General features: G+C 40.0%; 1 protein-coding gene across 1 annotated transcript; it reads right to left on the bottom strand.

Annotated features, from left to right (window-relative positions):
* Window positions 1-2,421: 2,421 nt before the first annotated feature.
* Window positions 2,422-5,515, bottom strand: FAM110B (family with sequence similarity 110 member B). Its single transcript, XM_026791413.2, has one exon. The coding sequence runs from the start codon at window positions 5,373-5,375 to the stop codon at window positions 4,263-4,265; it is 1,113 nt and encodes a 370-aa protein (XP_026647214.1). The 5' UTR covers window positions 5,376-5,515; the 3' UTR covers window positions 2,422-4,262.
* Window positions 5,516-13,143: the final 7,628 nt, after the last annotated feature.

Raw genomic sequence — 13,143 nt, 5'->3', positions numbered from 1 at the left:
GTAACAAAGAGCTATCTTATAATTCAGGACAAAACACCTTGACCAGTTTATTCTCCTGTATAGCACATTTATATCCACATTTATATTGAAATAGGCAATGGACCCTTACTGCTCCTGGGAACAAAACTCCAGATGCTCTTACACTCTAAGCTTAATGTGTTCAGTTACTGGTGTAGTAGCATTAATCACAATGGACAAGAGTTTTATGGCCTTGGAAAATGGAACCTCCCAGATTTGTTAAGACTACTTTGCTCAATAAAATGTTTCCTATAAACAAATGAGCTCTGAATATAATGCACTAAACATTATCACCCCATAATCAATAGGTATCAGGAAGACTGTTTTTGAGGTTTAGTTCCCTTCCTGTTCTCCTGCAGACTGCAATTATTCAGCTCTGTACTGCAGAGCTCCATTAGGCACTTTGTTTTTCATTCAATGACTAGAATCAAGTGCATATGGCCTCCACGGATGGATAAACTGCTGTAAAAAGAGATAAGTCAGCAATACTGATTGGCTCTGTTGTCCGAGCGTGCCTTTTGATTTTTGAATTACAGCCAAAAGCATCATCATTCTGTGTTTCCCCTTCAAAAGCCCTCGGTCACTCAGATGGTGCATACACTCACAGCACAGAGCTCTCCTTTGCAGAAACAGTATTCATTAAAAAAAAGACAATTTTGGTACTTGTATTTGTTGAATGTAAATTTGTGGCACAGATGTTTTATCTCTCATCTTTCATGACATTGTTACTATATAATATGAAGTGATTGAAAGGCCAGTTTTACTTTGATGCCCACCTCTTTGACTCACATAAAAGGTTTACCTCTGTGCAAAGCTGTAGGTAGCTTTCAAAGGGTAATTGGTCACACCATTTTCCTCTTCCCTTCCCTCTCTGGCAAGTCAAAGTAACAGAACCACCATAAACCTCTGTGGTGGTTTCTTTTGTCTGGGTGTATGTGTGTGTGTATGAGCTCACACCAATCACTGAAGACACACTGCATTTTTCTTCATTGCTGAGGCCAGTACTGTCAGTTCCAGCTTTCACAGGACAGGCTTGCATTTCCCTCCAGAGCTGCAACAAGAGCTGTTGTTCAGCTGTGAACACCTGCTGTGCACTTTGTACCTGGGTAAATGCCTGCTGGACACAGCAGGAACAGGACCAGAACAGGTTCCTGATGAAGCATTTCAGCACGTTACAACTCTTTGTGAATTCAGCATTCGGCACTCAGGAATCTCCTAAGGCAGAATGCACTCTTGACATGACAGGATTACCTGTCTGCAGATAATATATAACATTGTATTGTATACAATGGTTATTCCCATTTGAATACAAAAACAATCAGACACCAATGATTTGGATTTTATGTAAATGTACAGGTAAAAACAAGACCATTGTCCTTGGGTGACTAATAATTAAATGATATCGGCATAAATGGCAATAAAGTGACAAATAAAGGCAATTGTGACCTGCTTGTTCAAAGCCTTGTGAACATTCTGCAATCCCATGATTTCTATTACTGCAACCTCACCAAGTTGCAAGTCCAGCTGACTGTGAAGGTCTAGGCCCTGTAAAATCTTTTCCCCGTGCACATTGTAGGAAGCAGGGACAGTGAAGGCAGATCAGCACCTGTGCTGTTCCAAAGGTGCTGCCTAAGATTTTGGGTGAGGAAACTCCCTCTTACAGATAGCTTACAACCCCTTTTGTGATTAAAAGGAAATGAATTTGATTTCTCAAGAGCTTATGGCTTCCCAACAAACCTTGGGAAACAAATTCAGAATACTAGCATATGCTCTAATCCATTTTCTAGATATAAAAGCTTCTTTATTACTGTTTTTGGCTGACAACACTTGAGATAGCATGTTTATCATCATTCTTAAAACACTTGAGAGAGAACAATGTGGGTGGATTTTTTATTTCGGTTTTAACTTCTTTATTTCATTGCTGTACAGCTGCATTACACTTGGCTTTAATCCCTCAAGCATTATTTTCCTTGGCAAAACAGTCACTGAACTGAGCAGAACTTACTATTGGAAAAATATGCTTGAAAAACCAGTGTGATGTCAATGCCAACTGAAACCCATGGAGCTTAAAATGTCACAAATGGGCCTGTAGCTGAAATACAGAGCTCCTCTTTTTTTTTTTTTTTTTTGTCTGAGCTAGGAATGTTGTAAGTCTTAGGTTGTGAAGTCAACTGTAAAAATCACAGAGTAGCCTCCTGAAGCTGAATGTGTGCTGAAACTGAATGTGTGCTTCCCTCCCTCCATAAACAATCATTTAGAGAACAATTATATAAAACTGGATGTAGGAGAATTCCATAGGAAACAAATGACTGCATGGCTCCACTTCCAGTCTTGCCTGCATTAACTGTAGCTGTCTGTTATAACCTGGGCTACAGGCTTCTCAGAGAAAAGAGAGAACCCGACTTTGTAAAACATCTTTAATATTCAAATATATAAATAAGCACTACTGAAGAATAATTCAGAAGACTGCGGTGATTCATTACGAACAGATGCTATAAATGGGAACAGTAACATTGCTAGGTAAGGAAGAAGCAAGCTATTTTAGGAGTCTTGAAAATCTCTTCTAGTTCTTCAGACAGATCATGCTGCTATAGTTATTTTATAAAAAATTATATTCTGAAAAGCACTTTAGTAAAAGAAACCTTTTACTGGAACTATTACTTAACCAAGACCTTCTACAGCACTAAAACACACTGCAATTGAGTTCCTGATACAGTTTCAAGGATGGAAGGGGTGAAAAAATAAGAACAAAAAAACCCTACCATACCTGCACCAGGAGCTATTTATTAGCATAACACTCTTCCTTTTAAAGATTTTGTAACAACTGAAGTATATACAAAGTCTTACAGCATTTACACAATAAAAAAAGTTTCCTATTAGCTGATGTAGTATAAGGTAGTGCTGCAATTTACTTCAAAGCATGAATACAATAATAATGAAGCAGACCACTGTACTTTCAACTCCTCCACTACCACACCACCACTGTCAGTTGAAATGACAGTTAATTAAACCACTGGGAAGACACATTGTTGAAAGATTTGTAACAGGTTGATTTGCAGCACTAACCTCTTAAGGAGGAAAAAAAAAGAGAAAAGAAAAGCTACATACTGTCATGTTTCTACACTTTCCTAGAGCTGGAACAAACTTTCACAGCCTTAGATATAACATATGCAAGACAACATAATCACATTTTTTCAGATATAGTTCAGCTACTGAGTGTATTTACTTCTGAATAGGAGGCGTTATATTGGTATGGCTGTGTGTTTCCATTTTTGTTCATTAACTCTTCAAATAGATCTACAAAAAAAATTAAGACAACATGGAGTTTGTAGTCATGATGTGTTTTGACTAATAAAGGCATTCAATATCAGCTATAGGATCTAATTATTCCTGTCAAAAGTTTAAGACCAGGAATCTTTGAGTAAAAATCAAACCCACAAAATCCTGTACCTGCGCCATTGTCATCTGTTGACTCCAACTTTCTTTAAGCTTTTCCAACTGGTATAATACAAAATCATTAAAATGCTTACACCAACCCAAATGCAAGTCTCACTTAGTTTATGAGAGGTCAAGCAGATTCACTAGACTACTTCTGCTGTAAAATAGAGGGAGCTTACCTAGGAAAAATAAACTTTTACTGAACAGTGTCTTACTACAAGTAGGGATATATAGTTTAGCAATGATACATAATTTAAGAACATAGCATTCTTTGCCTTTTAGAAACAGCTTTCGTGTGCCAATAATGCACTTTCTACAAGAGATAATAAGGCTGCTTTGCCTATCGTTGTATGCCTAAACCTCATATTTCGGCCAATTCCACTTTTCTTCCCCCAAAAGGGATTCTGTTTCAACTTGGAAACGAGTAAAGTCAGTTGACAATATCTGTATTAAGACAAAAAGTGACATATATAAAATCCACGAGGAACCACATAAATACCAAAGAAGTCATATAACCTTTCCATGTAAACACTTTGATTATACTGAAGCCCTAATCAGATTCTTGTCTTAAACTTTTGGCAGATAATGTGTATGCTCAGCCAGGCTTTGTAGTTAGTTACTGTTCAAGTGGAAGCCAGGTCAGCTCACATGTTGACAGGCATGCAACTTGGAAACATTGCACAACAAGCAACACAAAGAGATTTGAGAAGGGTACAAGACTTCAAGTAGACTTCACAACCCTTCACAAACTGAATATTCACAGACAAAGACACAGTCCTTGCTTTTTTCTACGGTGGATTTCTCTCTCACACATGGGACACTTTCTGTGACTCTCTAGCTTGCTTGATGCTATACAACCACTTGATGATTCTGGCATTCCTTTCAATGGCAGAAATGCCGTATGGCACACGGTCATTGGCACTGTCATCATTTCTAAGGTCACTGTTGCTGTCCTGAGACTGTTCACAGTCTGAGCTAATCATGCTTGCACTGCGAAAGTTGAGGGATATAATATCAGAGTTAGCCCTTGCAAAGTTTTCCATCCCAAGGTTTTCAAGCTCTTCAGGATCCAGTCCGCAGTAGTTAAAGAATCGTTCAACGTCTGCGTCAACGCGAAAGTATCTGTCGCTTAAGTCTGATTTTGACCGCTGTAGGGAGGGTCTTCTACTAACTCCGCATCCAGACTCCACTGTCTCAATCTCTGGGGATTTCAGGGTGGCAATGGCGGCAATTTTGGGCTTTGGAGGCAGAGGTGGGGCTGAACTACTGCAGGGTATTGCTTTTAAGGGCTTTGCACTAGTTACTTTCCTAATGTCTGAAGAGCTGTGAGAGACATGCAAGAACGTCTCTGCTGACTGATCTAGGAGCCTTCTGCTGACATTGGAGCTGCTCTCCTGGGGGCTGCTCCGGCCCTGCGTGGGGTAAACCTTCAAGGATTCGGCGAACGAGTGTCGGTTCAGCTCTGTCGAATCGGCCCTGTGGGGTGGCCAATTTCGGGGACCGTGCTTATGCCCTGAGCCTGAGCTGGAGCCTTCAGAGCTGTTGATGATGTTCTTCAAAATCTCGAGTTTCAGATTTTCTCTCTGGACTCCACTCTCAGTCTTTGCATTGTTGCTGAAGACTTTCAAGGTGGGGCTCCCCAGCGCTCGCTTGGCCGCGGGACAGACCGGCGGCTTCGCAAGCACCGCCGGCTTCACAGGCTCCTGCTTGGCATTGATGACCTCCTGGCTCTTGACGTATTTCGCCTTGTCGGCTTCGAGCCTCTCCACTGCACTCAGTCTTTTTGGGTTAGGCTCCGCCTGCCTGCGAAAATAGTCAGGTCCTTTGTTCAGGATGCGGAGAGGAACGGCAGATGTGAAAGTCACGGCAGGGCTGACCGGCTTCACCATGCTACCTGTCGGTAATGTTTCTGTAGGCATGTTTGGTGGTCTTTCCCCCGCAGCCGTTTTGGATTCTTCTCTGGGATCTCCTAAATGCACGGTGCAGAAACATGTACATTAAGCACAATGAATAGCCGATGAATCCCGGGATCTGAGCGTTAGCAGCAGTGCCTCATCTCACAGCTCATTAAATAGCACTGCGTTTCTCTTTTAAAGGCAGCCTTTGTAGGGCAAGGGCACCCGACACAAGTCCGTATTAGTCCGCTCTGCTGGCTCCTTTCTTCTTGCTGAAAGATGTGGGAGTCTGGCCGTCCCCCCTGCGCTCCAGGAGCGAGCGGCAGCGATCTGAAAGGCAGAATAACCAACCACACGTTAGCGGGAGCGCCTGACATCAGAGCGATAGCAACAGCCGCCTCCCGGCCCTCCTCTGCCTCTGCCGCTGCCTCCGCCCGGGAGCGGCCGCCGCTGCACAGAGCCCCTGCCCGCTCCTGCCCAGCACCCTCTGCACCTCACAAGATGTGATTCGTTTTATATTTACACTCTGAACTTGGATTTAACAAAATTATATTGGGGGAAAAAAAAAATTTCTAAAAAAATCAAGCCTCATCACAATACAGCCATACATTTCCAGAGGGAGAAAGGGAAGCAGAATGAGACAATTCAGAGACTTGAAGCCACACATCTCCCAGTAAAAAAAGCACTTATTATTAATATATTTGGCTTAGTTAAGTAGATGTGTGAACATGTTTTATCTCTAACCCCCAAACATTTTTCTCCTTATAGGCAACATACTGTATAAATCTCAGCAATCAAGTGTATTTTCCTTGCTCATTAAATTGTCCAGAAAACAATCTGGTCTAAAAAGCAGAGAGCAAACAGAAACATGAAGAGTTTTAAGTGCAGTGCACATCCTTCATTGCTAATCAAATACAGAATGAACAAATAAAACCAGGAGATGTCACTAAATCCACCAGTTCCAGTTCCTAGTCTGTTTGAACATTGGTATCTATAGCACTGGTGCTCCAGCAATAAAAGAAGGCCTTCCAAGCTCTCATGATCACCTTACAGGCTTAACAGAACAACAAAAAGTGTCTTTAGTTTTTTATGTAAGATTTTGAGAACATGAAAAACCATTGTGACTGGGTTTGAAAAAGAAGAACTTGTCTTCAACATGTAGATAGATAGAATAACTCAGGTTTTCTATCAAGCCATAAGTACAAATAAAATTTCTCTTCATCTAAATTATTTTAAGGCTTTATCACTGAGATTGTCACAACAGTCTAAAATCCAACACCATGGATGATATTACAAGTGCTGAAACAATTTTTCCTAAACGAGGCACTGAAGGGCACTTACCATGGAATCTACTTTTCAAGCAGTGATTTCGCTAATGGGTCTCATTTGTTTTATTACTGCCCCATTAATCTATGCTGCCCTCTTTAATATCCCATTTCTATTATCACTGTTATCTTCAGGGAGAGAAAGAAAAGCAGCTGCTCCTTCTTCACTCTATCTTAAAGAACACAGAACAGCATCCTTCCCTGGGATAATTTCCTTTCCCGTTGCTCTCACCCTATGTGTCCTCATCCATCAATACCCAACTTGAAATTCCAGCTCAAGTTACATTAACAGTAAAAACAAAACAACCTAAACCACTGATGACCAGAATCATGTGATATATATACATTAAATACTTTCTACATATTATCCAAGGTCAAAGTGAGCAAATAAAATATACAAATGCTATAATGAGATTATAGGAGAAAGATAAGCTTTCTCCTGAAGGCTCACTGTCACAAGCATTCTTCAAATACAAACTAGCATATTTAGGTGGGTGATAAACCAGACAGAGATTCAGTGCAATTGAAAGGGTAGTGAAATGTTAATTAAGCTTCTCTTTCAATGCTGTTTTATAAATCCTAGTGCTAACTCCTCAGCAGTTTGACTTCCTGAATTTAAACTAAATCTTCCTGAAAGAGAAAAATCTTTCCTCATTTGAATCAACATACTTATTGATACTGTTTTGAAATTAAGTATGAAACTTCCAAATGCGCAGAAGGCAATTCCAACTTGCATCTGCATACACATTTCTCTTCCGTACACACAAAGCAAATCTTTCCACATTGCCAGCTCAGAGCTGGATGGCTAAGTGCCTGTAGAAATACCCCATTCATGTGTATATTTAATACTTGTGCGCAGAAATCAAATCTGTGCGAGAGCAGGGGCTTTGTCAAGAGGAAGAAAACCCCACAAACAACCAAGCTCTTTGTACTTAACACTGTTCACACAACCAAGTTAATACTACTTGAGTAAGCAAGAGAACTCTCCTGCCAGACCACTGTCATTAAAGGTGACCATGTCCTGCCCCTGAGGACAGCTGCCAACTTCATTCTCCTCCTGGTGAGTGGCTCTGCACAACACGACAGATCAGAGCTATGGGAACCCAGGAATCTCAGAGGCTGCTTTTGGAAGTCTTTTCCCAGCATTTAACAACTTCCTCACTTTGGATAGCCTTCATCAATCCACACTGGCTTCAGCACCACACTTAAAAGGAAACAAAAAGAAGAAAACTAAATCCCACCATGCACACATGTTCATTCGAGAGAACAAGTGTGCTTGCCTGCAAGCACGTATGGAGCCGGGTGCCCCGGAGTCAATGGGAATATGCTACAACTGGCAGCGCGCTTCAGACATGTCTAGAAAGAAAAGCAAGGACCTGGTGAGGAGCCAGGACAGAAATGTCCACCTGAGCCAGCACAGGGAGCCTGGGGGGTAGCAGCCAAGTGGTGTCGTGGCCAGCCATGGAGGCTTTGTACCTGTGGGGCTGCTGCTATGAATTAAGGAACATACAGGTATGAAAAGAGATCAACTTTTTGTGCATTGTTTAAATTGCTCCATTTCACTGAAGTGCTGTATTTGAATATCACCAGAAAGCTTATTCAGTATTCTCATGTCAAAAAGAGAAAAATTACTAACCAGATACAGTTAAAAAAGAAAGTGTGATGAAAGAGAAGTGGATGAATGTAAAATCTAATGAAACTTCTGCCTGTGCTGGTGCTTGCTGCAGGCTGGTCCTACTGCTAACTGGGAAAACAAGTTCAATTTTTACCAGCTTCTCTTCTGTCCATGGGCACCTGAAACACCACAGCAACACTACAGAACCTTGCTACTTATGATTTTATTGCTAATGATAAGAGGCTGAGAGCAGCAGTACAGTGCTGTCTTGGGAAGACTGAGATTCCAGTTGTGAAGATCATCATTGCAGCAACCAGGGCATAGAAATGGCTTTTTTCTGGCTTAAACTCCAAAGAAACTCGTGGCTTAGGCATCTGAATTCCCTTTCCTTGTTGGGTACATCTCTGGTACCAGTAATATCTTGCAGAAACTCGAAGGCAAATAGGTTTTCTTCACCCACTCCTAGAAAATGTGTGAAATATATCTATGGATCCAAGAAATGTCCCTTTCTCTCTGTTTACATCCAGAGATCCGCTGTACAGGTGTAATCTTTCTATGGACTCAACTGATTTCAGGATTTACTCTGGATTTCCATTACTGCTCTTCCTTACAAAACTACTAGACTTAAGAAATTATTTCAAGGAAAACAAAGACAAAAACCTTACAGTTGCATTCAAACATAGTTCTATTTAATACCATGTATACATTAATAAAACCTGTCTGAAAGGTCTTACTGAGCTCCTCTAATATCCCACAACTATTGCACACTTGCTGAGCAGAATACAAAATGCACAAAGTTTTGGGTTTTTAAAGCTGCATTTTCGGCCAGACACTTCCAGGATTCCTTTGTGGCAGAGGCAGAGATTCAAAGCACTTAATTCATTCTAGGCATCACAATTTAATCACTCCTGAGTCCATAATATGCTTGTCAGATATTCATATTTAAATAACCAATGCACTATCTGCATGATGTAGGGGAACACAACACAGCCTAGAGCAGTAATAGCTATACAAGTAACATTAACTACAAATAAATCTCCTATAAAATATTCTTTCCTTACTTTAAAACTGAGGCAGTAGGAAGAGATAAACTATGCATAAAATTTGGAATCCTATGTCCATATATTTTAAATATGCAGTTTCTTGAAATGTATGGGAAATTTATGAGCAGACTCCATTGTGGCAAGTATTTATTTCTAGCACTATTATGAATACAACAGTATTGTACAATAATAGAGTTCATTTTTTCCTCTCATACCTAAAACTGCATTCTAAACACAGACTGAATGGTGTCAACTGACAGTAAGTGACACACTTCCCTCCTCCGCTCTGTGGTGTCCTGTAGCTCCTACGCATTTGGCCACATTTCGCCCAGGCTTTGTCTAAAAGCATCCACAGGAAGGCATTACATATTTTAGCAGCATTCAAGTTACAGAAAAAGCAGCAAAAAAGCCATGTGAAAACGTGGTCCAAATGAAATGAGTGAAATTCCTGTCCTTGACTTTGGTGAGGACATTGCTTCACCTGACAAAGTTACAATGAAGCTCACTCTCCTAATTCATCCCTCTGGGACAGCAGATGAAGGGATTGCACAGAAGGGAGGATGATGTATAGTGGATAAATATAATGAAGGCTGACAGCCTTTACTCTGCCTTTCTTTATATTTAAAGGCCTGTGTCAATTTTATTTTCCAGGTGATAAAATATAACTACCACTACCTCAAGATGCACCATAACAAGACATAAATTCCAGTACAAGTAATCAAGAAGTGGCTGCAACAGGACTCAGAGAGATCACAAAACAAAACCTACACAGAAATGCAGGACACAGATGGAAAATGCCAGGTTCCCCTAACACCTGGGTGCCCTTCGGAGCTGCAGGCCCCATTATGAAGATACTGTTTATTTAACAGTCACTGCAAAGCCTACAAATGAGAGCTTCACTGAGAATCACTGGCTACACAGGTCTGTGTACTAAGTTATACTAATATGTATGCCTAAAACTGATACAAGTTATTCTATGGATAATTGTCATTGTAGACCTCACATATGTTTAAAAACCACACTAAGTTTAAAAAAACAGGCAAAGCCTAAGTAAACTTGGCTGAAATTGATAAAAGGTCATCCATATCCAGAATGGTAACAGTATTTCATTTTTTAAGCCAATTTAAGATAAAGATGTGTATGCTGTGTAGTCTTGGTCCTATATAATATTAACTGTCAAGATAAAGCATGAGGAGATGAAATAGTGTTTCAGATCTACCATCACTCAAAATACAAATGAAAGTGCCTGTTTTCAACTCTGTTCCTCCCTAAAATGTGGTACAGAGAACAGCAAGAGCAACAGGCATCTGTTCAAGTATACATTTAAAACTTCAAAAGGTCATGAATAATGTGAACTACAGTGACCTGAAACTAAAGGTGGCAGAATTATACAGGCAAGAGAAATTTCCACCAAGTGGGAAGGTAGTAACTTTGGCAAAGGCAGTCACTTTTCACTGCTGATGTCTTACTTCCAACCAAAAAACAAACTAAACTACAACTAACATTGTTTGCAATAGCTTGCATAGCTGAGCATAACACAGGCTGATACATTTATGCTAATTCTGCTTTGCTCTTACATCAAAGGCTTTTAAGACAAAACTCTCCATAAATACCACAGTGTCACCACTGAGCACTCTTTCAATTTTAATGTGCAGTGAAAATGATGAGGTTTAAAGCAGGACATTGCCATAACCAGAAATGCTAACACTGTTAAGTTGAAATAGCTGCTGGGAAATCCATGGAGGTATAAACATCTGGAAAACAGGAAAGCAGCCTAGCAGCTATACTTACATACTAACCCTGTAATGTATGCCTAGATCTCACTGGGAGCTGGATAGAGATGCTTCTTTGAAAGAAAAAACTTTAGGAAGTATTTAGCTTCTTCTTAGTTCTGAAATCCATCACTGTTACATCTCCTACCCAGTAGCAGTAATCCACTCCCAGGGATGCTTCTGGGTTAAATACTGCCCCATAGATACCTCACAATGATGAAAACTCTGATTTCTTTCAAGAGGCTGCATAAATGCAGAAGAAAGCCCAGAAATGAAATTCCCCTTTTTCCAATGAGACAGTACAAACCAAAATAAAATGTCTTATTATTTAGCGCAATATTACAGGCTGTGTTTGTAAAAGCTGTGTTTGTAAATCAGTTTTGTTTTCTTTGGACCCCTGTGTTGCTTAGACAGCATTGTGTTCTTTGCAATAATTTCAGTTGCTCATTTAAACAAAAAAACAAAAACAAAAACAAAAAAAAAAAAAAAAACAAAAAAAAAACAACAAAAAAACCCAAACCAAAACAGAGAAGGGCCTAAAAATTATAATAATATATATAATAAAAATATAATAAGCCCTATGTGAATATTTCTATTTCAGTGTGCATTTTATGAGAATAATGCTATAAACACTTCACAAAGTTTTAGGAAACACCCTTACTACTTGTTTATCAGCCAGTGGCAATGGTCTCAAATCTAAACTGCTTTTATACTTTTAATTCTACATCTCTCCATAACCATCATGTTTTAAATTTACAGCCTCCTCCTTACAAGGCCACAACTCCCAGTTTATCCTGTAGGCTCCTGAGCCTCCACAGTTTTCCTAGGATCTTTTATGCACTTTTAGAGATCAACACAATCCCCTTCTTCAATACAGGATACTTGGCTCTGGTGTTCAGCTACATTTCAGAGGTTCATCAAACCCTGATAGAGGTCCCTGCTGTACCAAGTCCCACCTGCTTGGTCCCTCTTCTCTGGAAAAAGGGAGGCTTTCACTTCTCTTCTACTTCTGCAAGATGCAGTAACTGCTGCTATCTGCACTACTCTCCCCTTTTCTTCTACTGATAGGAAAAGCTAGCATCTCATCTTCTTGCTACTGGAAGATGTCCTTCATGGCCATGTTTGGATTTGGCATCCTGGTAAACCAACCTTTTTTCCTGGTAGTAGTGCTTCTAATATGGGAGGGGGGGGGGGAGTTAACTGGGGGTTCACTGCTGCAAAGCAGGGGAAAACAGGGAGACAGAACAAAAAAATTATTTCAATTATGAAGATCAGCAAAAATGTTTTAAATGGAAAACTTCTCATTTTAGTTCCCATCTCAAGACCATGGTAATTCTTAACAAGTCCACTTGCAGAGTGAGACATATTTTAAGCCACCAAAACCTTATGGCAATAAGTTCCATAGAAATTATATGCACTTGCAAAGAAGGAAATAAAAATCTATCTGCAAAAATGTGGAGATACATCCGCAAAACACCCTCCTTCTAGTTTTACTACAGACACATCACCTCACTAGCAGGATTCTCAGGCTCCATCACCCACGTGGTCCCCCCAATAACACTGCCAAGTCTGGTCCTCAACAGCAGAAGCACAAGTCTCATCAGTAATCAAGGCAGCTGGGAAACAGCTCAGTAACTTCTGCAGCATCCCTCAGCAAAAAAATTATAAACTCACCTACAGAACATACATCTTCATAGCAGTATTTTCAAAATGCCAATTCTGAACCATTTGTCACACTGTGATAAATTAAACATAGTCCTAAATCCTTTAAATGTTTGAAAACCTGTATGAATGTTAAAGCACTCTACTGCAGTATAGCAGTGCAGCTATGGGATTAGACTAAGGGATGTGACCTTTATTACACAACGGAGTATGCCCTAAAACATAAACCACTTTGGCATAAAAGAACTTTTTATCATGGAAATACTAAAAAATCAAACCAGATTTAAATGGATAAATGCAAGTACAGATTTTAAAAACGAATGTTTATATTAAATGTGCAGTGTGTCTACCAACACAGCCATGTAGTCAAAGACT

This window comes from Zonotrichia albicollis, chromosome 1, assembly GCF_047830755.1.
Source record: "Zonotrichia albicollis isolate bZonAlb1 chromosome 1, bZonAlb1.hap1, whole genome shotgun sequence".
Taxonomy (NCBI): Eukaryota; Metazoa; Chordata; class Aves; order Passeriformes; family Passerellidae; genus Zonotrichia; species Zonotrichia albicollis.
The sequence above is the reverse complement of the archived record's forward strand: the minus strand, read 5'-3'. Positions and strand labels throughout refer to the sequence as shown.

Coding starts and splice junctions, on each gene's coding strand:
- FAM110B (XM_026791413.2), bottom strand. CDS start 5,375: ATGCCTACAGAAACATTACCGACAGGTAGCATGGTGAAGCCGGTCAGC.